The sequence below is a fragment of the Bombus vancouverensis genome, chromosome 1, assembly GCF_051014615.1.
Source record: "Bombus vancouverensis nearcticus chromosome 1, iyBomVanc1_principal, whole genome shotgun sequence".
Classification (NCBI taxonomy): domain Eukaryota; kingdom Metazoa; phylum Arthropoda; class Insecta; order Hymenoptera; family Apidae; genus Bombus; species Bombus vancouverensis.
In genome coordinates, this window is record NC_134911.1 from 10,485,388 (window position 1) to 10,511,940 (window position 26,553).

A 26,553-nucleotide genomic window follows, 5' to 3' on the forward strand; every position below is an offset into this window, starting at 1 on the left:
AAATTTCTCGTTCGTACCAGTTCGAATATGGCAGACTGGCATTGGCAGGTAGCGGTTTCGGAGCTTAGGATTTATCGTGAATGTACAAATTTTAATGCCGGCGAACGAACAATATGAATCGCAACGCCTTTTATTCAACGTATATGTGCATGGTAGAAATAAGAAAGTCGAAACGAGCGAAATTTCATCGAATTGATCTTTCACACGGGTAAGCGAAACAATGTTCATTCTGATTCGGCCGTGGTTTCTGATTCGTGATCCGCCTGAAGGTATGAACTTACGGAAACGGATCAAACCAAAAGAGACATTTCGATCCGAACACAAATACATTCGAACCAAGCACGAAAGTACGGAAATATTTACTGAATGCACTTTTCTTCCTATGAGTACATTATTAGATGAATGTAGTGACGGTTGAACATAATTTTTTACGTCAATGACGTGACAGTGATGGTAGCAACGGCTCAGGTCGTAATGACGGTTCTAACAGTTCTTAACAATGGGATTATCGAAACCGAATGCATTTTTGTCATCTTTCTCCGAATATAAATAGACGAAGATGACGATGACGCGATGTTGATTTTATGTGCGTATTATTTCGAAAATTTATCGTGCATCATATACACATCTCCTAAATATTTCTTACAATTCGGATGTAATGTAATAAAGATGGTTTCGTTAATATGTATATATCTGATCTTCCTATTTCTTTTTGGTATGACATCACGATATAGTGGAATCCAATATTGTGGATACATCTTGACAAGAATATTCGATGATATAATTGTGCAATTAATTTCCTTTTCTTTTTTATTGAGGGAAAAGAAATATTTGTATAAAAATTGTTTTGGTAGGTACGACTTGACCAAATAAAAGTGGTTGAAATGGATGGAACAAGAGCTACTGAGGTTTTACCTTTGCTCCAAGAACGTCTGGCTATTCTGCCAGGTGGTCGGGATCGCAGGGGTGGACCAGTACTTGTGTTTCCTACTACAGCAAGACGCGAAAGAGCCAAACCTGAAGATTACCGACGTCTTTTGCAATACTTATTGACCATACCCAACGACGAAGCCAGAGGTTTACGCTTCACTGTCATTGTGGATATGCGTGGTGCTACTTGGGATTCTGTCAAACCCATCCTAAAGGTCACATTCTAATCATTATCTCAACTCCTTGCTCCACTATATTTTTTCTTACATTCAATAATAACTACTTTGATGAAAAGCTTGAATAGATTTTTGATTATAAAATACTGACATTTTCAAATTTTAGGTGTTACATGAACACTTTCATCGATCAATTCATGTTGCTTTCATCATCAAACCTGAAAATTTCTGGCAAAAGCAAAGAACGTCATTGGCTAAACAAAAGAAATATAATTTCGAAGTAAGCAAAGATAAAACTATAAAAGAAATATGTGTTTGAACAGCAAAATGGTTGAAAACGCTTTCCCTGTTTTAGATAAATACAATAAGTTTAGAAGCTTTGACGAAGGTGATCGATCCATCGCAATTGACCGCGGATTTAGATGGATCGCTACAGTATGATCATGCACAATGGATTGACACGAGACTAGCCGTAGAAGATTTTACGTGGCAGGCGGCTGATCTTCTTGATAGATTGGACGACTTACAGGAAGATCTGAGTCGAAATGATTTTGCGGACGATGTGGCTGGAGCGAAACACGGGATTGATTTGCACAATGAAATGAAGAAAAAGATTATGAAAGTTCCAGTGGAAGAAATTGAAGTTGTCGGTCAGCGATTACTACAACGTTTTGATAATAGTAAGAAACAATTTGTATTGTTCATCACCATTTCTTTTAATTTTAATCCTGATCTTTTCTCATCTATGCATAATAACGGGTAATTCAAATTAATCGTTAAGCATGAAACAAACATTTACTGGTACATTTTTGTGATAGGTATAGCGGCTAGTAGTGGCGAAGGCGGTAGTATAGAAAGCGGGGCAACTGGTGGCACCGACCCCGATGGACGAGCTCTAGCAGCATTAGTGATTCAACACTTAGAATCTGTGCACGCCGCGCAACAGCATCTTTTACAGTTGTGGCACATTAAAAAGATGAAATTGGATCAGTGCTTTCAACTAAGGCTTTTCGAACAGGATTGTGCAAAAATGTTTGATTGGATTTGTCACAACAGAGAAGGATTTTTGGCGAATTATGTCGAAATTGGACGTTCTTATCAACTGGCTAAAAATTTGCAGGAGGAGCATAAACATTTCACTATGAGTTCCATGAATGTCTACGTGAATATAAATAAGATTTTAACCATGGCCAGCCGTTTGCTCGAAACTCAACATTATGCTGCCGGACACGTTAGGGCAGTAGCCGGTCGACTAGATCGAGCTTGGAAAGAATTCGCAGCAGGACTTGATGAACGTACCGCGGTCCTCAGTTTGAGCGTCGTATTTCATCATAAGGCAGAGCAATACGTCGATAGCGTTGCAGGATGGAGTCAAGCTTGCGATGCTGGAAACTTACCTAATGAAATACCAATCTTGGAATCTCATATACGGCAACACCAAACTCTTTACGAAGCGATGTGTCAAGCTTACACAGAGGTAATCTTTCTTCGTACGCTATATGATACGACATCGTTGTCGTCGTTGTCGTCGTCGTCGTCGTCGCCGCCGTCGTCGTTTCATGTAAATCTGCAATGTTCACTTCACATTTCTATATCGTGAGACACAAACGTGTACATAATATTGATTCTCGTCGGTTCGCGATAAAGGAATTCAATCTCGAAGAAACAAACAATAAACATGGATTTTTTTCATTTAATTAATCGTAGTTTGGCCTCGCAACTCGTGACTTTGTCTATAACGTGATGTTTAGTAAAAGGCGATCATGTTTGGCAGGTATATGACGCGTATCAGGCACTTTTGAGTGGACTAGGCTCGATGCTGCAAGTTTGTCACGGCTTCAGTTCGACGCACGGTTCGAGCTCGGATACGAGTTTTTGCATCGATTATGTATGAAACGATTAGACATTTTTTTTTTAATAGCTTCTAACCGGTGGTCGTTTGCTTGGTATGCGGGTCTTACAGAAAAGAAAGATAAAATAAATATTCAAAGAAATAAGGGATTAGATGGTAAGAGAGAGAGAGAGAGTTAACCCTGCGAATAAAGGGAACGGTTGCATCATGCGATAATTCCGAACACAAATAAAACTTGTCCTTTCTCGTTGCGTGTATTCGTAAACTTTTTTTTTCATGAATTGTCCAACTAAAATATGGTTTCAATATTTAACGGAATTCAGTTACGGAACTTAAATTATGGTTTTGGGTAATCCTACTGTTGTTTAGGTGCATAGTACCAGTAAGAAGCTTCTTTATCAACTGGATCATCTCGTGCAAGTCTGTAATCAGCCGCAAGGGATAGACCATACGGCCAGAAAACATGTACGTTTATTGGTGTGCACGAATGTATGCGTACATGCCTGCAAACTAATCTTATTTATTTTGCTTTATGTATTATTCTAGTTCACTTCTCGGTAAATCGTATCAATTATTTATAGATCATTTTGATCGAGAAAATGTATGGTACATGCATGGGTCATGTCTTTATCGATAACGCTACGCTATAGCCGTGTGTGAGTGCGTACTCATTTAATCTGTGGGTATTTCTCCCCTCCTTCTCCTCTTTCTTTCATTAAGAAAAGGAAAGTTACATGTAATCATTGTCGTACTAACCGATGTGAAATGTTTCCATAAATCATGTTTAAGCGACGAGTACGCATTGACTAATATAATCGCTATCATAGTGCATGGCAAGTAATGTTTAGACCGCTTTGACATGAAAAATTTCAATGATCGAATGGATAAAATGATTACTTTGCTTAGAGTCAAGATGGACACGGCATCGATGGACATTCCGGTATGAGCGGAAATCCAGCAGCGGATTATAGCGAGGGTGCATCCCATGTATTGGCGGTAATCCATCAAATCTTGGGTCATCACAGAGCGTTGGAGGCTCGTTGGCATGCTCGGAAAGTCAAACTGCATCAACGACTTGCGTTAAGGTACTCGCATTCCTCATGCATCACTTCTCTTTCTTGTTCGTCTTTTTCGGGTCACTATATGTTATTTATTAATTCCGCGTTATCAATTGTTGTACTTCATGTTTTCTAGTAGTTTGATTAGTGATTGATCATTCGCAGATTATTTCAAGAAGATGTAAAGCAAGTTCTGGATTGGTTAACTAATCATGGCGAAGTTTTTATTAGAAAGAATACAGGTGTTGGTCGGAATCTTCAAAAAGCGAGAGTGTACCAGAAAAGTCACGAACATTTCGAAAATGTAGCTCAGGTATTAACTTGATGATAATATTGTTCACGAGTAGATGTATCGATACAAATATTAAGTATTAAATAAACGATATTTTCATTTGCTCAGAATACTTATACGAATGCTACTAAACTACTTACTGCTGCTCAAGAATTGGCACACACTGGCGAGTGTGCTGCTGATGAAATATATGCCGTGGCGCAAGAATTAGAAGCTCACGTTAGTAGCTTCGCGGCAAGAGTTGAACAGCGTCGTCGAAGATTAGATTTGGCGGTTGTGTTTTATACGCATGAAAAAGAGGTAAAGTATACATAATACGTGTTATTAGCGCCAAACATATAAAAACGGCCATGTATTTTCAATAGTTAACTGGTTGGGTTGACGAATTGCGACAAGAATTACAACAAGACGAAGTAGCAGAGAATCTGGAAACTGCGGAAAGACTGTTGGAACAATGTGCTCAACACCGAGCCTCCTGCATGGAAGCTTGTGCATCGACTATCGTTCAGGGTGAAGCATTGCTTCGAGAACTTCGAGAATCTACCGATGCTCCTGATACTACGGGCTCTGTGAGTTTTACCTGTGCTCTAGGTCTTTACCTTTCTTCTTTCTCCATTTATTCTTACCATTTACGAATGAATATGAAATGATATAAATGTGAGTGAGATTTGTTAAAAAGGGGGAAGAAAACACTCTGGATGCAACTGTTTTCAGATATCTGCAGTAGAAGCTGCCTTAGACAGGTTAGCGGGTTTAAGGCAGGAATTAGAAGATTTGTGGGCTACAAGAAAATTGAGATTAGAACTATGCCTACGATTGCGCGTGTTCGAAAGAGATGCTTTAGAAGCGAGTGGTCAGTTAGAGATGTGGGCGCAGGAGCTACAAGGTCCACCTCGGGAGGGTTCCCCTGAACAATTGTTGCGTGTGCACAACGATGGTGTTGCTCATATGCAGAATACCGCATTTCAGGTTTTGCAACAAGGTCAAGAACTCGCTCAGGTAAGAAAGAGTTAAGATATACAGATGTATTTCCGATACTGAATTATGATAACAGTGATCTTAAAAATGCGTTATATTGTGTTACGAGCCGCTTCCGTTACCTTGACACTTAGGTATTAGAACAAGCAGGAGTTTGCATAATGGCAGACGGTCAACACAGTGCTGCATCTAGAGTTCAAGTACTTCTCGAATTTTTAAACGAAAGAGAAATGGACGCGGAAGATTTGGCGGAGATGAGAAGAGTTCGTTTAGAACAAGCTTCTCAATTGGTGCAACTACAAACTGATGCTACACATGTAGCCAATTGGATTCGCAATGGAGAAGCTATGTTGTTAGCTTCATTGAGAGTTCCAGAAAATCTGCAGGATGCTGAGCAGCTTCGTTTAGAACACGAACAGTTCCAAGTTGCTATAGAAAAAACGCATACTTCAGCTGTTCAGGTATGTAGTTGTATCTTCTTTATACGTAGCAGCATTGTAATATAAAAATTATCAAATGATAGCGTAACAAAGAGAAATGTGTGTATCGATCATTACAGGTCAAACACAGAGCAGATGCGTTAGTAAGTGCGAATCACTACGATCCGAAGAGTATAAGAGAAGTGGCAGAGGATGTAACTAAGAGATGGCAACAGCTAGTGACATGTGCAGAAGAGAGACACAAGCTAGTAACTGCTAGCATTAATTTTTACAAGACGGCGGAACAAGTTCGCTCTGTATTAGATAGCCTCGAACGCGAATACAAACGAGACGAAGATTGGTGCGCTTCTGGTGAAAAGGCGACACAAGTGCCAACGCTTGTTGGAAAACATCAAGAACAGAAGGAAGCATTCTTAAAAGCATGCACGTTGGTACGGCGGACCGCGGAAACATTTCTCAAATATACAAATCGCAGTCTTCAGTTTTATAGTTATCAAGCGAACAGCGCTGGCTCAGAGAATAAAGTTAAAAGTTAGTTTCATGTTAACGTGTATGACATGTTGCCTCTAATAAGGTTTTACATCTAAACAATCTTTGTCATTTGCACCTTTTAATCTGGAATTTACGACGTTACAGGTATTTTGGAAGAGTTGCTTAGTAAAGAAAATCGTGTGCTGGAATATTGGACGCAGCGTAAGAAACGATTGGATCAGTGTCATCAATATGTCTTATTCGAGCGCAGTGCTAAACAGGCTTTAGAATGGATAAGAGAAACGGGTGAATTGTATTTAGCCACCCATACTAACGTTGGTAAAAATCGTATCGAAAATGAACAATTGTTGCGGGAGCACAACGAATTTAAGGGAGCTGCGAAGGTAGGTTTTGTTCGTTTCTTGCATTCTCTTCTCAGATCGACAAACGAAAGCGCTTGAAGGAACAAGAGTTTGTTCTTTATCCTTTTTCTTCCTTCTGATTTATTTTGTTCGTTCGTTTGCTGCGTGATGTGACAGGAAACAAGAGAAAGGGTGAAACTGTTGATCCAGCTAGCTGATAACTTAGTGGAAAAAGGACACGCTCATGCAGCAGCAATCAAACAATCTGTTGCTGAAGTGGATCAAAGATACAAGGACTTTAGTACACGTATGGACTGCTATAAAAGTCAAATCGAAGAAGATCTTGGAATTCAATCTGACGATGGCCAAAAAGATCTTTCCATCGATCGTAATTCCGATCCTCTACTCGAAGAGAAGATCAAGGGGAAAGATCTGAAAGAATTAAACGAGGAGAAAAGAAGATCTGCACGAAGAAAAGAGTATGCTCCTCTTTAATCGAACGATGACAATTATCATGCGTCTTTGTTTTCATCACCCGCAACGTGTTCACAGATTTATAATGGCTGAATTGCTGCAAACAGAAAGGACCTACGTGAAGGATTTGGAAACTTGTATTCGATGTTTTTTGGAAGAAACGCGATGCGGAAAAGGAAACGTTCCATCTGGATTACAAGGACGAGAATCAATAATTTTCAGCAATATGGAAGAAATTCATCAATTTCATAGTAACATATTTCTTCGTGAGCTAGAAAAGTACGAAACTATGCCAGAAGACGTTGGGCATTGTTTCGTGACATGGGTAAGCTATACCTATGTCTTGTATCGTAACTTGGATGTGTTAGACGATTAATTTGCTTCTTTTTTTATCGATTAGGCACCTAAATTTGATATGTACGTGACATACTGTAAGAATAAACCGGAAAGTAATCAATTGTTAGTTACTCATGGTGGGACATGGTTTGAAGAATTACAAAGAAAACAGCGAGTTGAACATCCGATCGCTGCGTACCTAATTAAACCGGTACAAAGAATAACAAAGTATCAGTTGTTGCTCAAAGATCTTCAGGTAGGATGATCGGGGAAAGGAAAATGTTTGCTCTTTTCCCTTTATAGTCTCGCTATATCAATAGTAATAGGTGTATAGTTTGCTAGATGTAAAAATTCATATTGTGTATACTCTGCGTATACTTATAAGTGATCGAAACAAGTTCTTTTTTCCTCTTTTTCATATCTTTTATTTTTTCTTCTGTCTGTTGATCTTTTCTTACATTGTATCTTTGCGCTTACTTTTTTTTCACGATTCAATTTTTCAAATTATGTAGGCTTGTTGCCAAGAAGGACAGGGTGAGATAAAAGATGGGTTAGAAGTAATGTTAAATGTGCCTAAGAAAGCGAACGATGCCTTACATTTGAGCATGCTGGAAGGTTGCGATGTAAGAATAGACACACTAGGCGATGTGGTGCTGCAGGACTCTTTTACAGTGTGGGACCCTAAACAACTGATTAGAAAAGGCAGGGATCGGCACATATTTCTATTTGAATTGTACCTATTGTTTAGCAAAGAGGTGAAAGATTCGGCTGGAAAGGTAGGTAAAAGCAAAATCGATATGGAAAACAATTTGGAATACATATATGCCGCGTTGATCGAGCGTGATAAAACAACTCAAGCTGTATCCATCCAGAGTAAACGTAAACGTTTTCTTTTGTCCGGCACGATATAGGTGAAGTACATTTACAAAAGCCGTTTGATGACCTCCGAGCTGGGTGTGACCGAACATATCGAGGGTGACGAATGCAAATTCGCGGTTTGGACAGGTCGGGCACCAACCAGCGATACACGTGTCGTTCTTCGAGCTAATTCGATGGATGCTAAGCAACTGTGGGTGAAAAGACTACGCGAGGTTATTCAGGAAACATATTTCAGTTTAAGTATGCCGAAGAGTCCTGCAAAAAAGAGTTCGAGTCAACGTTCTAGCAGGGATCTCGAAGAATGTGCTTCTCTGGACGATAGCGTTGAGAATTTAGATAGAAATTCCCTGGCATCTTTTGGTTCCACCAACACCACAGATTCCGATAAGGTAGGTAGAATCTTTCTTCCTTTTTTTCATTTGGATCTCGCTTTTTCGATGTTCCGTTTCCTTTTTTCACTGTCTTACGAGAATTTGAGCTATGTAGCGATTACTTTGGAATCAATCCGGGTTTGGCTTGCACGATAATCGGTATCGTTCGTCAAGAGCAAGCAAATACTATACGTTAGTCGTTGGGTTTGCCAGTGGTTAGTCGCGGCCGATTGCCTCTGATCGTATTTATGAAACGTTTCGATTTTTAACGTATAAGGTTGAAAAGATGGTTGGATCCATATTTGTACTTGTGGACAATTGGCTGTTAAAAGGATAAAGGTAGGATAAACATTTTTCATTCGATTCGATTAAGAGGAGATAATATAAAAAAAAGGAACTTTGCAAGACGCGGAAAGTATTTAATTGCAGTTTGAAACGAATAGAAAAGAAGGAGAACCAGGATCGATTTGGTTGCGATCTCTGAAGGCGGAAGATGAAAGACGGAATAAAGACGGAAGGCATAATGTTCGTGATATCTAGACGTGTTTGTTGAGATAGAGTTTAGATATAAGTGATCATGAGTGGAAAGGAGCGCGAGGATAGATGAGAGCGATAAAAGCGAGAAACGTAAGCGGGGTAGATAGAAACGATAGCTGTGGATTCGTCGTTGGTGTTCGGTAGTGGGGTAGCGATAGCAGCGAGCAGAGCGAGAGAAGATGGTTGGGTGGGGTTCGAGAATAATCGAAAAGCGAGCAAGCGCGTTGCAGCGCGTGCACGAGAGGGTACGATGGAAGAAAAGTGAGGGAGAGAGGGGAAGGCGGGGAGGGAGTGAGGGGTGAGAAATAGGTGGTAAGGTAAAGGGTGGCGAGGGTAAAGAGGAGGATGAGGATGCGAGGAACGATAGGTAACGGGATCAGTACGGGCGCGACACTTGGGTCGAATGGATCCGTTGGACGGTGAGCGTGGCGACGAGTCGTCGGAGAAAATTTATTCCGACCCGTTTTGAGAATCGGGAAAAATCATTAAAGAGAGCAACATGTCGCTCGTACGTTCGATAACACGTTTATTCCCGTTTGTTGCGCTAAACACGGTTATCGCGTTCGTGCACGTGAATTGAACACGAGGCAAACGAACTGTCATGACGTCACCGGCAGGAAAACCTGCAACAATCGTGAAAAAAGCCCGCAGGAAGATCTCGTTACCTTGGTTTCGTCAGAGTTCTGTAACTCCACCACATGCAGCCCTCTCTAGGCAGCATACCATCGACACCCCGAGCTCGTTCCAGGCTCGACTTTTGCACCGACAACCCTCCCTCTCCCAGGTACTCGAGTACTCGTTCACCCACATAAACGCGCGCTCGCGTACTACGATTTCCCCTTTAGATTGTACGTAGAACGATCAGGATGTTTGATGTTTCTGTTCGTAGAAACTGCAAATTCACCTGAAAATGATTAGATTAATAATACGAGGAAATAATAATTACGCACTGAAATAATAACATACCGCAATGTAGGAAAGAACAACGTGCTCTCTTCGATAGAGCAACGTCATGGAGAATGGTTTCTTTCGTAGAACGGTTAACGATCGACAGAAACGAAAATCGTATTCGGTATATTGAAAAAATATCCTTTGCCGATTTGCCGATATATATCATTCCGCGTTCGTGGATGAAAAAGATTGAAGTTCGAATTGAAAATGTCGATTAAAAATTGATGGCTGAGAACGTTGATTAATTTTCATAATCCGTCGTTAACAAACGTTTACATGGTAGAAGCGTTCGTTTAAATTTATCCACGGTTTACATTTGCAAGTAGACGATATATAAGGAAACGCGGTCGCAGCTCGTATCCGCATCCACGTCCGCAATCGTATCCGTAGCCACATCCGCAGTCGTTCCTATATCCGCGAATCGAAGAATTTGTCGTTCAAGTTGTTGCATTGTCATTGTTTCATTTCCATTTGTCACGTATCGAGAATCGAACTCGTCGATAAATACAATTCGTTAATTAAACCTCGTATCCTCGTATGAAACGTTTTTCCATATTTGCGCCTGCCTCTTTTGTTGACACATTTTCTCCTACGCCTCCCTCCCTCTCCCTCTCTCTTTCCCCTCTCCCTCCCCTTATCCTGAAATATAGAGAAATTTATTCACTTACTCTGCTTAATCTTTCAGTTATTCGCGTGTTTAATTTGAATCCGTGTACAATCTATACTCATTCTTTGGGATTTTCTTATGTGAAAAGACGTCCGCTGCAAATGTTCCTCTCTTCTGTCTATCCGTCCCGAAATCATTACGGATGGGAATCGAATCGGGACGCGAATTGCACACTGTTCGATGTCAAGTTGAAATTTGATTGTTGCCGAGGTTACTCGCTACGTTCAAATGGTTCGATTCCGAATGGTTCGGGGTGTAAATGTAAACGTATACCGGTAAACCGTTTTTCGTCTGGAAAGCGCGAATGAAGGTATTACGTAATATAACAACAGCACAGCAATACTCGGCATAATCATATCGAAAAATAAACGAATCGATAATCGCGTGAACATTGACAAATCTGTTAAGGAAATCGATATAATTCGATGGTAGTAAGAACGATCGATCAACGTTCGTAATTAGGTAGGCCCTCGGCACGTTGAGAGCATCGAGAGGATTGAAAGAGAATCGGCAAAATTTGGCACGTGGAAAAAGTCTATTTTCGTCGGTGGAATGCGACGCGAAAGCGGACGACCGACCTCTCTGACTGTTTTGACTCTCGGCCTTATAACTATTATAGAACCATCATCACGGTTCATAGTAATGCGTCCATAACTTGCAGCATCGAGGAATGAGAGAATCCCGACCGCGTTCATCGTCTCGAATTTAATCGATTAAATCGAATCGATTGAATAGTTACGTTTCGCGTAAGAATTTAAACGATCGATGTTAAAATCTACTTGTATCGATATCTTCCCTCTTGTTCCCTTTCGTTCCTTCCAAATTGAAATGCTTACCGTGCAGTGACGTACATATATCACGCGTATTTGTACTGTAAATATACGATAAGTTTTCAAGTAAACTTTATCGAGAGAAATCAATCGGACGAGAGGAAGTTTGTAAAATGAATCGCACGGTGTGCAGGGTGACGCAAGAGATAAAAGAAAATATGCAGTCTTAATAACTGACGTAAAGAAGAGAAGACGGTCTAGACTGGCGTATTTCGATGCGTCTATCGGTCGCTGTATTTTCGAAAGAAACGGCTGCTGGTATGTGTCTTTATCAAAGTCAGGCTATTTCGATCAAATCGAAATCACCGAAGCTAGAATAATCCATTAAACGGTCCATTGGACCGCAAAGTCAAAGACGATCGGTGCACGCTGTCCTGTCCTGTGTCCATCTATGTGTACTCTACTCCTACCCGCTTCTCCTCTTCGTTCTTCTCTGTCTACTCTTTCTCCTCCTCCTCCTCTCGCCTTCCGTCTCTTTTTTCCTTACGCCCTTGCGTGTTTTCATCTACACGCCTTTTCGTTTTATCACGAGTCGTTCGGATGAGGCCTGCGGGTTAAAAATGATCGTCCCGTTTTAAAAACGCCATCTCTACGTTAATTCGCACAGTTTATATAATAACGTATTACCGATCGATCCACGTACATTCACGTAGAATCTCTTATTATCGATTATTATTACTGTTGAATCTTTAGACTGGCGTAGCCGAAGTGACCTGGGTTATTGCCGATCATTCCGCCGCGCCTGGATCCAAGGAATTGACGGTAACGAAGGGTCAACAAGTCGAGGTGTTGGAAAACGGGAGCAATATTAGCGGTGTGAATACGTCCGAATGGACCCACGTACGTTTACTGGTTGCCCCGGGACAAGTCGATCCGCCGCCAGAGGGCCTGGTTCCTACTAGCGCGCTCAAACAACCTCCACCGGTTTCCAGTAAAACTTCACCGTCTAGAAAAGTTCCAGGACAGCAGCAGCAACAACAACAACAACAGCAGCAGCAACAGCAACAACAGCAGCAATCTCATTATCATCAACAGCAATCGACCAGTCAAATTCAAACTGCCGCGTCTAGCGGAGGCATCACAACAGTATCGTCTGGCACTACAGGAATACCGGGATCTTCATCATCGGTTGTGGGAACGGGCATAGTAGCGAGTGGTGGGTTATCCGCTCAAAATGTGCCACCGAGTTCTATATTACCAGACGAAACAGGTGAGAGGAATATTTCACTTGACAATTGCAAAAAAAAATGTATGCAAACCAAAAGATTAGATTCTACCGTTGACTCTAGATTAAGAAAAGATTAGATTAGATACGGCGAATAGATCGATCGTAGAGATAGATAAAGATCGTCAAGTAAGATAGGTTCGAGTATCAAATATGCAGGGTAATGTAGAATGCGATAAGAAATTGTAAAATAGAAGCGAGGCTAGAGTAGAACGAAATAGGAGTAAAACGAAATGTATGTTTTCAGTGGTCGATAACATGATAATAGGATGGTACGGTGGGCGGCGCGAGGATGAATTTACGTGCAAGTTCGGATGATAAACGAACGAGTTGAAAGTTTGCGAGGACATTGGTAGCTTACGATCAAAACGGTCTATTGTACGCGTACTCCGAGTCGGTCGTGTCGGATCAATACGATGTACGGGGGATAACTGTGTCCTTGACCGGTTGAATCTTCAACTGACATGCCGATGGAACAAAGTCGATGCGTCGAGCATATTGAACGCACTTTAAATCGATGGTCGCTAACCTTTTTAACCCGAAGAGTTGGTCGATTCGATTGCTAAACGATTATCGTCGAATATGTTGTTACAAATGGAAGATTTTTATTTGAAACAAATTTACCGTTCGGATCGAGTTGGCCGATCTTTCCGAACGTTTAAAATACGATACGTTTGATCGTCAACAGTTTTGTAAGCGGCGATTCCTCTTCTTGGCGTTCCTTTTATTAAAAAATGTCTATTAAATCGCATTGAAAATCTTCTTTTCGTGGTACATATCGTCGTCGACTGATAGTTCTTGCATTGGCGATTTATTTTACTTTTGTTCGTGTTTCCGTTTACAGAAAATATTATCGCCGGCGCTGCTGCTGCCGCTGCGGCTGCTGCGGCAAACGATGGAAGTGGTGCTGCGAACACAAATTCTCCAGGCAATAAAAGACGTGGCTTTAGCGGGTAAGCGGACAACCAGATGTAATAACGATCGAATGTTGAATCGATGACGACGACGATAACGTTGTCTCGCGAACGATAAACAAGAAGCTCGATTGTTTTTCTCCTTTTTCCTTCTTCTTATTCCATAGGAGAAAGTGGCTACCTCCACCGTTGCGTAAACTTAGCCAAGGTAAAGTGGAGAAATCCCCAGCGACTACGACACCGACAGCGACAGCAACAACAGCGACGACGTCGACCGCGATCTCGATCGTGCAGACGTCTTGCGAACGATCCTCTTTGAAAAAGAACGTCTCGGAGAAACGATTTAGATTGCCGAGTGGTGCCGAACAGTCTCGACCTTTGAGAAGCGCTTCTGTTTCCATTTCTGCGTTAACAACCGCGACCGCGTCTATGCGCGTGTCTACCTCCGTGTCGGAGGCGGATCTTGACACGGAACTCGAGCCAGGACTCGAAGGAGCGGAAGAGGAGGAAGGAGAAACCGAGCAATCGGAACCTGAGTTGGAAGAGGATACGATGCCGGAACCCGACGACACCGAGGCTTTAACGTATTCCGAGCAAAATGGGGCGGACGATGCCGAGGATGAATTGGAACTTCCACCGCCGATGAAACCAATCACTGAACCGATACTCGTGGCAACAGCTAACGGTTCATCGGAATCTGCAATTGCAACGGAAAGCTGTGGAAAATCTCTAGCAAGTTTTATCTTCCTTCTTGCCGCTTCTAATATTTTTCCGCTCATTTCATTTCTCTTCTTTCTCCCTGGCTTTCGATCTCGCTCGTTCTTATTCTCTTCCCTTCGGTTTCCTCTTAGTTTTTAATCTAGAACCTTCTTCCGCCCATTGTAACTCGATTTATTTTACCTGGTCCCAACGTTTGACCGCGAATGCGATGAATACAAATGAATCGTACGTGAGGAAATTTTAACGTTCCATTCTTTGCATCAATGAAACCGTTTTAATATACCTAGTGTGCCTCTATGCGGCTGAACCTTCCGTTCCGTACGTTTTTCTTACGATTAAAGAACGATATACGAATAAGTAAGCACGATAAAGTTTAACTTGAATCTCAAAATGTTAAGTTTCCGTGATATAATGGATGCGAATATAAATTAAATATACTATTTGTAGGCAACGACTTTAAATAGAATTGCTTTTAATTGTACGTAGACGTCTGAGCGGTCGGCAAAAATTCTTGACGGTGCTACGACAGCCGATTTAGCTGAGATCGAACAGATCGTGAAAGAAAGAATGGTAAGTTCGTTATATTAAAAAATTACGGGTCATTGTTTTTTGTGATTTACCACGCCTCTTGTTGCTGACGGTTCCTTCGTCTTTTTCATACTACATCGAACGTGAAAATAGGAACAACATACGGAAAATCAAGAAAGACAAAGCCTGATGCGGACACCCAGTGGTAAAAGTTCGAACGTTGGTATCGGTGGGGACGACGATTATGACGAAGGTACCCTGTCAACTGCGATAACTATCGCTGCTACTACGATTGCGGCACCAACAACGGCAACGTCAACAACAACAATGACAACAGCGGCGACGATGGTAACGACGATGGCGACGACAACCACCACCACAACGACCACAACGAGTAGCCCTGTTCACGGGACTCCGGAAGAGTGCGATGTGGAAAGTGCAGTGTTAGCGAAACGACAATTCGTTATTCGAGAATTGGTGGAAACGGAAAAAGATTATGTAAATGATCTAAAACAAATAGTCGAAGGGTACATGTCGTTAATGCGAGATCCAGAGTCCGAAGTTCCATTGCCGGACGATTTGCGTGGTGGAAAAGATAAAATGGTTTTCGGCAATATAGAAGCAATCTACGAGTGGCATAGAGAGTAAGCCTCGTTTCTACTTTCTTCTCTTTTTATCGTACTCAGTACGGCTGTATGCAAATGAGATTGGATTCATTTGTTCGTTTATACAGTTTCTTCCTGAAGGCGTTGGAACGTTGTTTGGAACGTCCGGAAGAGCTCGGACCGCTGTTTAAGCGATACGAAAGAAAATTACATATGTACGTTGTTTATTGTCAAAACAAACCAGTCTCCGAATATATCGTTTCCGAATATATAGATACCTATTTCGAGGTAAGTTGTCGTACTATAAAGACGTGTCTAATTTTCATGCACTTTCAATTCTTTATTATTGCCGAGTATTATCGCGTCTAGGACTTGAGACAAAAGCTCGGACATCGGTTACAATTGTGCGATCTTTTAATCAAGCCGGTTCAAAGGATCACAAAGTATCAACTTCTTCTTCGAGAAGCACTAAGACTTACCGAACGAACTCAGAGAATGTCAGAGATCGAGGGGCTTACAGCTGCGGTTCATGTAATGCGCATTATTCCAAAAGCGGCCAATGACATGATGGATGTTGCGAGACTTCAAGGTTTTGACGTAAGTTAAATTTCATCCCGCTGTAAAATGTAGCTCGAACCGTATCCATATATTTATATTTTCCCCTTTCACCGTACAATTTCTCGTATCTTTTCAACTGCTTATTTATTTTATCCAACTGTCACAGGGCAAGATTACAGCGCAAGGAAAGTTACTGTTGCACGGACCGCTTTTAGTATCGGAATTTTCCTCGAATTTACCGAGTAAGGAAAAAGAATGGCAAGTCTTCCTCTTCGAGCAAAATATTATTTTTAGCGAGGCTGTCGGCAAAAAGACACAGTTCACGAATCCCGTCTACATTTACAAAGCTCATATCCAGGTAAAGCAACGATATCGTGAAACTTATTTAACATTTTCTCCACAAGTTCTTCTTCTCTTGCCAACATACACGATACACCAGACGGTAAACTACTTTCTTACAAATATTTTCAGATAAACGAGTTATAGTTTACTTCAGTTAAATTGTTAGATCGTGAAATCGGTAAATTTCAAGGAAATACAAATATCGACGATTGATTAAATTAAACGAAGAAAAGATAGGATTGAAACAAGATTTACACATGCGTGTACATCCCGTACGATGTTTGTAATTTTTCTATATAGACGCGATACTCATCAAATACTTATCGAAGATACTTATCCAACAAAGACGGATAGAAATAGTAATTTCTTGTATTTTCACCTTCTCGGCTATCTTCTCGTCTCGTGAAAAGAGAAAAAACTAGAACGACTAGTATATTATCGTAATCTCTTAGAACACTTGACAGTCGATGTTTAACAGTTAACGTGGTTAAGAGAAGAAAGAAAAAAAAAAAGAAAAGATAGCAGGATTTCTCGTACGTGGAATAGGCTTAAACTGCAAAGATAAATATTTTGTTTTTTCACACAGGTGAATAAACTGTGCTTACAAAATCCTTACGACGACCCGGAAAAGTTCATAATTCGCTCGACGGATCCTCGAAAACCTGGCCTTGCATTTTCTTGTAGCGCAGCGGAAGAAAATGGGCCGCGGAAGCAGGAGTGGGTAGATACGATCACTGCCATCCTGCAGACCCAACGTGACTTTCTTAAGGCGATACAGTCGCCGATTGCCTACCAAAAGGAACTTACCAAAGATCCATTGTAAGCGTCTCTTTATCTAACACAATGTCTCTTTACATTGACACTCTTTCAACGCTCGACCCGTGAAGATTCGTTCCGAAATATTTTTGTATATTTTATATAAAAAGAGATACAGAAGCGCTGTATATGCTAGAGAACCGTAGTCGTCTCCTAAACCGAAATTCGTTTGAATCTCTGTTTTCCTTTCGTTCTGCCCCTAATTTACTTCACAATATGTTCTTTAAGCACACACAATTTATGTATACACTACTTTTTCACCATATTGCGACGTGCTTCCTCTTGTTTGCCTTAACATTGCAGTCCAGGAATCTACCTCGCTATTGCTGCTGAGTAGCTTTATCGCGAGAGCGTCTCCTACTATATTCTATAATAATTACCTACCTCCTTTGGAGTAGTTTTTAACGTTCCTAGAACTGCGTTTGCCATGGTTCACTGGAACATAACGCTATACAATGCAATATAATATGATACAGTACGTTAGTACATGATACGATATTATCCGGTACAGTACGGTACGGTACGATATGATACAATACAATACAATACAATACAATACAATACAATACAATACAATACGGTACGGTACGGTACGATACGATACGATACGATACGATACGATACGATACGATACGATACGATACGATACGGTACGATACGATACGATACGATACGGTACGATACGATACGATACGATACGATACGATACGATACGATACGATATGATAAGATACGGTACGATACGATACGATCTACTAAATCTTCTCTTATTTCTCGGCTATGTTTGCACATCTGTGCAGGTGAGGGTAGGTATAACAAAATGTATTCACTCACATCGGTTACATCCTCGTCACTACTCCTTGGTGTCCTGCTGTTTGAAGAAGAATAACAGTAAAGTGGAAAGGCGTGTTTGTTGCATGCTTCTGTTTATGTGAGTTACGTACTGCCGCGTAACTGCATGTATGTATTTTGCGTAAACGCGAAGGCGCACGCGTCTCTGTGGGTGTGTGTATGCGTGCGTGTTACGTGCAAGAGAGAAAGAGAGAAAGAGAGAAAGATGAAGAATGCGCGTTGAAAGGGAAAAAAGAAAGAGGAGGGGTGGGGGCGAGACAGATTCAATTACAAGAGTTGGATAAATACGAAAAATTGTCGAATAAAAGGCAAAATTGATGAAACAACGAACAAACACAGCTATGTACAATGTCTTTTTGGTCTTTCGTATTTCCTCATTTTGTCGTTTATGGGAGCACGTTTGGTGGGTTTCATTGGTTTCCACATACAGAAAGAAGATAGTTACATGCGCGTATCTGTATGTAACTGTACGCGAATAACCTCGCGTATGTAAAATAATAACGATAAAGATCAAACGCAATAAACAAAAACACATGACAGCGAGCATGTACAACATGCTGACTCACCCCCACCAAAAGCTATATATTACTTATTAACAACGTAACTCTGCAAATGTATAATAATTTTAATAATGTTTATAAGTGCAAGATTGAACGAACGCGGGGGATAGTATGCTGTACATAAATGTGCATTCACGAAGGACGACATAAAGTAAAACTAATGACTTGAGAAACGTAAACATTTTGTTTAGAATAAATTGTACATTGGTCAACATTCTAATTGTGATGCATCCTTTTCCCACGCCTATTTTAACATTACTTACTATCGTCGTTTGACTAACAGCTTGTTTTGTCTTATCATTTCTCACGAGCACAGGGTACTGCAGCATCGATATCTTACGTCTGACTAAAATCTCAAATTGCTTTTCAATTGATGTTGAACGAATACGATATTTTAAACGACGGATTTTCTTACTTTGAAAAGAAAGGAAAAGATACGGAAAAGAAACTACGTACTGCTACAAGGTAGCCAAGTATAGCAAAGTATTCTAACAATATTACGATATCGAGTTTCTCGCGCAATCGATCTGTCCGAGTGTTGATTCGAGTTATGATACCTCCTCGTTCGAGTTATAATAACTCGACGTAAGAAAAATGCGTAGATATTTCGATGGATGCAGTACCGTGTTTGAATTTTATTTATAATTTGCTGACGTACAGTCGTGGCGTGAGTCCGGATTCTCCGTGTCGAGGAAGTGTACTTTCAACGATTTCATCAACAATACCGAACATGTCTAAAACAAACGAGGAACGGAGAAATGAATTGGTCGGCGCCGCTGGTAGTACCACCTCTGCTACTTCGAAAACATTAGCTACAGCCGCGGCTGTAGCAGCGACAGCTACAGGAACGGGAACGGCAACGGCAACAACATCGGTGTTACACCGACCTCGTACCGCAGCTACGGATCAGGATTCCTCGCAAACACAGTCAAGCCCTAGCAAAAGCAGATTGAATTTTCTCGAGGGATTTAGAAGCACCCTTCGACCTCGATCGCCTGTTCGCAACAATTCTATTCCGGTGAGCAACAATATCGAAATTACTACTACTTATTAACTAAATACATACATACATACTATATACAATTCTATTTGCCTCTATTCGTAATTAGAACTCTTGCAATTGCAGCAAAAGGATTCTTCTTTCTCTTCCTCTTGATGCCTGTTGCTATTCGCTCTCTGTCGTATAATTTTTCGTTGGTACGGTAATAACTTTTATTTCTTTCCACTGTTCCCATCGATTGTGAAACGAATAACGCAAACAATGAAATACATCGTTTCTCATTGATAAGTTGTACGTCTTCCCAACGTACGATATTACTGCACTCACTGTATACTCTACAGGCTTTAACAATTTGTTACTCTTATTTGGGAAACCAGTATTATCTTGTACATATTTTACACCAAATGAAACGTTCTCAAACATTTTGAATCTGTAGTTTGTTTGTTGCTTCTTGCATCATTACTGCCTTCCCTTCCATATTACATATTATTCTTATCGTCGTCGTTCTCGTGGCCATAGCGTCGCCACCGCCGCGATTGTAATCTGCGCAGTGATTATCGATGAATTCGTTGTAGTCGTTACCGAGGTCGCCATCGTTGTCCATCTTCACCTTGCTCTATGCTCGTATAGATACATATCATATAATCAACTAATCTAGTGATAGTATTTTAAACGATAGTTTCGTGCGTTGGTATTCTATCGCTAAACGCTATAGTTTCTTGCAAGTTATCCACGATATACCTGTTTAATTGGTTATGTATGTTGTAGCTATCAAGAGTTTATTAAACGTATTGGGTTGGTATTTCTCGGTATCGCCGTATTCAATCAGATTGCTTGCTCTTTAACTTGAAGGTGTATGTATTGTAGTACGTAACGTCGAGTGAAATATTTATATATTACTGGAGTAATATAGTAAGAGTAAATGAAGCGGTTGGTTCGGTTTAAATCAGAAGAACGTTGAAGGAAGATAGTGGTTAAGGAAGAAGGAAAATGAGGAGGTGGATTTCGAAGGGAGTGGAAATGGGCGGTGAGAGATGGGTGGCGCGTGGTCAAAGGTGCATGATCGGGAAGTGGGACAAGGGAAAAGATTCGGCAAGTTAATCCGCAGATTCCGTAGATCGTTCCAGGAAGCAGAGTAAGATTAACCGCAGATTGGGGGAAATTACACGCTGGAGAAGAATTGGAGATCTTCCGTGTGGACGGTCCAGGGCTGATCGTCTCCCCGGTAATCGGGATGAAAAAGGAGGAATTCTGGATTCCGGCGAGTCTCGTTCCGAATTCATCCATCAGCCGCGCATGGTCTTTTCGTCCGCGAAGAATCGATTCGGCGGAGGGTTCGGGAGAGAACGTCCGTCTTCCGCAAGATATACACGCGGAAGAGAACGGTCCTCCCGCGATCTTGACTATTCCGTGTTCGATCAGGGCGACGGCCGGTGGCGTGGCTCGGCTCGTGCTGGAAGCTCGTCGCGTGGAACGTGCGCTCGTCCGTTGGAGAAAGGAGGGGCAACGATGTGACATCATCGAGGGAACCGATCGATATCGACTTTTCCGAACGAACGATTCCCTTTGTCTCGAAATTGCTCCTTGCCTTCCCTCTGATTCCGGGATTTACCACTGTCTCGTCGAACATGAAACGGGTTCCTGTTCAGCGAAAATTCCCCTTCGTATCATAGGTACGTTCTATCGTTATTACATCGTGCTACTCTATTTCGTCCCATCGTTATTATGTCGTGGATCGCGTTTTACGTTTTCTTTACCTTCTTTTTATTTTTCAGGAATCGATGCGACCAACGCTTGGTGCGATACAATCGAGTGCAATCGATCCAACGGATTCACGATGAACGAGATAACCTCGTCGATCGTTGCGTTACCCAATTCGAAGAAAAAATTGGCCAACGATATGGAAATTGAACAGTTTACTAACAAATATATCGAATTGGAAGAATTAGGAACCGGTAGATTCGCAAGAGTGTGCTGTGCGAGGGAAAAAGGATTCGATCGAGAAGTAGCGTTAAAACAAATATCTCGATCGAAGCAGCCGCTCTCGCTAACGCGCGCCGAATATGATCTTCTCAGAAGTATACGTCACGATAATATTGTTCGAGCGTTTGCGCTCTTCGAGGATACACCTCAACCGGATATCGATACTATCGTTTTGGAGCTGTCAGTATTTATCCATTTCGCTTCTTTTTTTTTCTTTCTTAGTTCTTCTCTTTTCCTGCATTTACCTCATTCGAATCGTCATCTGATTATTATAATTACTTGCCATAGTGATTCTTTTTTACTTTATCAGGGTCAGAGGGTCGACATTGTTCGCGTATCTTGGCGAACAAGTTGAGTACACGGAATCGACTGTCGCAAAATACACCGGTCAATTGTTGTCAGCGTTACAGTGGCTACATTCGCGTAAACAAGCTCACTTGGACTTAAAACCGGAAAATATTTTGGTTGATAGCGAAACTGGTATCGTAAAATTGATAGATTTCGGTGAAGCCATCAGAGCGGTACCACTGGATCAAGTAGTCCCTCCTCCCGTTGATTTGGAATTTGCAGCTCCGGAATCGGTTCTCGGTAAACCAACGGGATCCTACACGGACATGTGGGCTGCCGGCGTTTTTCTATATGTATTATTAAGGTAAATGCGTGATGTTTTATCGGTTAAAATGTTAAAAAGTTCTCTTCTGAAATCTGTTCCATACTTACAGCGGGCTTTCACCTTTCTTGGACGATTCCATCGAAGAAACTACCGCAAACATACTTAAGTGTGATTTTTGTTTTCCCGACGAATATTTCAACGAGATATCGACCGACGTGAAAAACCTTCTTGAAACATTGCTGCGTTTACATGGAGAAGACAGAGCAACCGCTCAATTAATTTTAACATCGCCTTGGTTTAAGGTAACCGTGGATTATAGCAAATTCATTATCTTCCACTCACCTTTTCGCTTGTATTGCCAAGTTATTTTTGCTGAAACGGTAAACGTAGACTAACGGCATCTATCACTGACCGTTTTTTCAAATCTCGAAAATTCAATTATCGAATAACAATAATCATCAAATTAAATAGAAATTAAATAGCTTGAGATTGCGCGATGTTATCCGATCTAATACTCGTGATGGTGCACTGCACCGCACTGCACTACACCACACCGTTATCAGCAACGTTAGCTCGATAACTAATTATATAATACGTATTTCTATTCTACCATATATCTGCTCGTAATTTCTTCCAAAAGATTAAATTGCACCTCGATTTTTGTTTCAGATATCGATTGGCGCGACCATCCCTTCCTCTCGAATGGTTGCGTTTATCGAGCGCCGTGCTCATCGCTCAAAATCTCATCAGGATCGGAATAGCAGTTTTTATTCTTGACTCCTTGTCAGTATCGTTTGCAAAAGACATATTTATTGCTGAATAACGTTAAAAGCTATCAGCCGAATTTGGCCGATTGTAAATAATAAACAACACTTGCGATTCGCTGTTGCATTCGCACGCCTATCGGCAATCTCATCTGTTGTGTGCTATGCACGTTCTGTATTATTTACATACATATATATTTACGCGTATATTAAATCTATACAAGCGCGTGCACACACGCGTATGCATACACACACACACACACATTTCCCTCCCTCTCTTTACCTTTCGAATAAAATAAAAGAAGTGTATTTTTTACATTACATTATGTAAACATATTACAATATGTTATGTTATGTAAAGCGCACGTCGTGACCTCTCGCGCAAGAAATAATTTACTTCTATCGATACGTTTCTTTATAGATACCAGTCATATGTTCGTTATCACGAATGTGTCATCAAGTCACATTACTGCTCTCTATCCTCCGACTTTTGTACTTTTTTTATGTGATTTATTCAATATGACAGTTAAATGAAAGAAACGATAGAATTACTTTAATGTTTAGCCACGTTACATTGATCCAATTAAAATATACATATTCCTTGCTTTAGTTAATAGGGAGTTAGGTTGAAGATTCGACGTAACACGAATGTGCACAATGTGAGATATTTTAGTAGAGCGATTAATTTGGTATTCTTAAATTTTTCTTGATAATCACGAAAATCACATTGTGTCGACCGATAATAATGGATCGAAATAATGAATCTTCTCTATCGTTGAGATGTTACTTTGCAATAAAGAAAACGTTCACTTTATCATGGTGATATTCTTAGTCGCTTACAATGATCTAGTACATGTTGTTCGTATTCGTCCAAGGAAGAAAAGGATTTGTTGTCGCAGAGAAGACACGTCGCGTCCTTCCTATTCATCGAATGACGACGCATTCGATGAACACTGAGTTCCATTGCATCGTGCATTTGCTCGTTGCAATCGGGACAAGTCACCATCGCCGATTTTTCGCCATCAGTTGGCTGTTGCATTTCCTCCTCGACTGCATCAGTCTTAAGTGTATCGGTCGAAATAATCGCGCTACTGCTATATTTTTCATCCGGATTCGACATGGAAATTTCATTGGCGGTATCTTTCGGAGATATAACGGAAGAAGGGTATTCGGATTCTGGCTCTTGCTTTATTGTGGCTTTCACAGATGGTACCAATTCATTCTCAATTTTCTGCGAATTATCGAGATCCGAGTGAAACGGTATGAGCGAACTTTCCGGATGAGTTTTCACATGATCGATCAGCTCTTGTTTCGAAGAAAATATTAACTCGCACGAATAGCACGAGTAATTGGTTGTATCGTGCGATTCACATTTTTTAATATGATCTCTCAGTATTCTTTTCTCAAGAAATTCTTGGTGGCAATGTTCGCAGCGATATCTTTGATCTCCATGATGTAAACTACGGTGTTTTAACAGTGACGATTCATTTTCATAGCAGATTAAGCAATCTAAACACATATATTCTGACAATTGAGAATGATCAGTCAATAAATGTGTTTGTAACTGAAGTTTAAGTTTAAATGATTCGCCGCAAAATTCACAACGTATTTCTTGAACCTCCTCCATTGTCGATTTGTCCTCCGTCTTCTCCACTTCTGTCTCCGCCTCTACCTCCATTTTTATCTGCAACCCAAGCTCTTCTTTGATCTCAATTTCAGTTTCTGTCTTCATTTCCACTTTCGACGGTTCCGACGTTGCCTCCACTTGTAATTCAGTCATTTCCGATTCAATTACCTGTTCCTCTGTTTCCTTCTTTTGCGTTTTTTCCTTCGACTTTGTCTCCGTTTCTAGTCTAGAAGTGACCTGCTGGTATCTTTGATCGTTCATTACTTTTAACACATCCAACCAATCTAACTCTTCATCCATATGGCATGTATCAGTGAGTAAAGAAAATACGGTATCACCTTGTCTTTCTTCATCGAGCATCATACTCTGAGATTCGCTCCTCAACGTGGTGGTTTCGTTCACTCTGCTCTCGTACATCTTATTATCATCCAGATTAGAATTAGTAGTACTTGGAACTGAGATTGGTATATGACCGGATCTTTGCCTTGCCCTTGCTCTAGCTGCATAGCCCCTAGTGCGAGGTCTACCTCGACCACGTCTAAAGATACCACGAGTAATTTTTGGAGCACGATCTTGCTGCTGTTGCTGTTCCTCCTCTTTCTCTTTCTCTTTTTCCTTTTCCATTTGTTCATTTCTCATATGTTTACTGATTGAATACAAAGGCTTTTTGGGTGCACTACTTGGTCGTGTATTTGGAAACACATGACGCAATGTATTGTCTGCTACATAAATCTGTTGAAAAAATTTGAACGATTGTTCCAACTTGTCAACACATTCGTTGCACATTTTTGTGGGTAAAGCATCTTCATCGTCGATTTCTATCAAAAGCTTCAATTTCGATAGGAGGCTCATGTCTGTGCTCTTTCCTGTCATCATGCTTACAAGGTTCTGTTTCTTAGTCGCGCACGTTCTACACCACTGATCCACTTCAAGTTCGGAAGAAACATTTTTCTCTGTATGCTGACCCGTTGCTACTTCCTCCATAGAACTTTCTTGATTGTTTAATTGAATTTTCTGAAATTTCATAGAGCTCTATAGAGTAATAGAGTATAGGACATATATAATTGGGGAATCATTTATCCATAATGGAATTTATAAATATTAATTTACGTTCTAACTTGTGTCTTTGTGATTTTCCTTTCCAACAATTATTAATATCTGCTACCAATAACAATAGTAATAGAAACAATAACAATAATCTCAGGAGAAGTAGTTTGTAATAATAATATTAATATTACACTTACACTCGAGCTTTAAAGATTGCAATAGAAGAAAATACCTACCCGTCGTGTTTTCGAATTCCTCAATGTCCTCGAAACAGTACTCCAATGCGGAGAAGGGACTGCATTTTCCTTTAGAGTGCCTTTACTAAGATAGCAATCCTCCGTAAAGTGATTATTACAAATAAAAAATCTCATAGACCGTAAAACATCAAGATCACTTCCAATTAGGTCCACGTGACCACTGTTGATCAACCACCTCACACAGAGACCGGTATCACAAACGGGAAGTTCATGAAGTATTTGCTGCTTTTCCCGTGTGTCGACACAATCGATGTATCTGCATTTGGTTACTTCCTCCATTACTCGTAATCTCAAACAACTTGTCAAGTAATAAGAAAAAGAACAAACAACTTCTTATATTCGCTCTTATATTAGTAGCCTTTTGCTCAAAAAAAAGTTGAAAAGCTTTATATATTTAAGACAGGTTAGGCATAATTAAGGCGCGAAAAGCAAAGCTACTGAACGTGCCTGCCATCTCTCGATATCTATTAATACCATTATAGATGGTGTACGTCAGGTTTATCTTTCATCTGTATATGATCTGTATTATAGATGATAT

The 26,553-nt window shown here is 40.7% G+C and overlaps 2 protein-coding genes and 1 long non-coding RNA gene across 11 annotated transcripts; 1 reads left to right on the forward strand and 2 right to left on the reverse strand.

The window, feature by feature from the left end:
* Nucleotides 1–6: 6 nt before the first annotated feature.
* Nucleotides 7–23,898, forward strand: trio (trio Rho guanine nucleotide exchange factor). Of its 8 annotated transcripts, none has more exons than XM_033327626.2 (34): nucleotides 8–208; nucleotides 855–1,145; nucleotides 1,273–1,386; nucleotides 1,462–1,786; nucleotides 1,925–2,583; nucleotides 2,881–2,994; nucleotides 3,865–4,043; nucleotides 4,182–4,329; nucleotides 4,417–4,608; nucleotides 4,674–4,877; nucleotides 5,023–5,307; nucleotides 5,421–5,747; nucleotides 5,846–6,257; nucleotides 6,363–6,601; nucleotides 6,737–7,038; nucleotides 7,112–7,358; nucleotides 7,434–7,625; nucleotides 7,882–8,145; nucleotides 8,281–8,637; nucleotides 12,298–12,814; nucleotides 13,674–13,782; nucleotides 13,911–14,475; nucleotides 14,950–15,033; nucleotides 15,145–15,635; nucleotides 15,725–15,884; nucleotides 15,966–16,193; nucleotides 16,321–16,512; nucleotides 17,083–17,315; nucleotides 19,385–19,742; nucleotides 20,842–21,397; nucleotides 21,500–21,887; nucleotides 22,018–22,359; nucleotides 22,430–22,622; nucleotides 22,990–23,898. In XM_033327626.2, exons 2-34 carry the CDS (start codon nucleotides 885–887, stop codon nucleotides 23,095–23,097), a joined length of 9,345 nt encoding a protein of 3,114 aa, XP_033183517.2. In that variant the 5' UTR covers nucleotides 8–208; nucleotides 855–884; the 3' UTR covers nucleotides 23,098–23,898. The 8 variants fall into 8 exon arrangements, with proteins under 8 accessions (XP_076474325.1, XP_033183521.2, XP_076474319.1 ...); XM_033327628.2 differs by lacking the exon at nucleotides 2,881–2,994 and adding an exon at nucleotides 3,328–3,423; XM_033327627.2 differs by lacking the exon at nucleotides 8–208 and adding an exon at nucleotides 468–586.
* LOC117153525 (uncharacterized) lies at nucleotides 9,602–12,368 on the reverse strand. 2 transcript variants are annotated; one of them, XR_004463623.2, is made up of 2 exons: nucleotides 12,232–12,368; nucleotides 9,602–12,151 (listed from the first exon to the last, which is right to left on the reverse strand). It is a non-coding gene; the product is annotated as an uncharacterized LOC117153525 (long non-coding RNA). The 2 variants fall into 2 exon arrangements; XR_013058306.1 differs by having other exon boundaries at nucleotides 12,248–12,346.
* On the reverse strand, nucleotides 23,111–26,442 carry LOC117153519 (uncharacterized). The gene is made up of 2 exons (XM_033327632.2): nucleotides 25,995–26,442; nucleotides 23,111–25,725 (listed from the first exon to the last, which is right to left on the reverse strand). Exons 1-2 carry the CDS (start codon nucleotides 26,292–26,294, stop codon nucleotides 23,899–23,901), a joined length of 2,127 nt encoding a protein of 708 aa, XP_033183523.1. The 5' UTR covers nucleotides 26,295–26,442; the 3' UTR covers nucleotides 23,111–23,898.
* Between the last annotated feature and the right edge of the window lie 111 nt (nucleotides 26,443–26,553).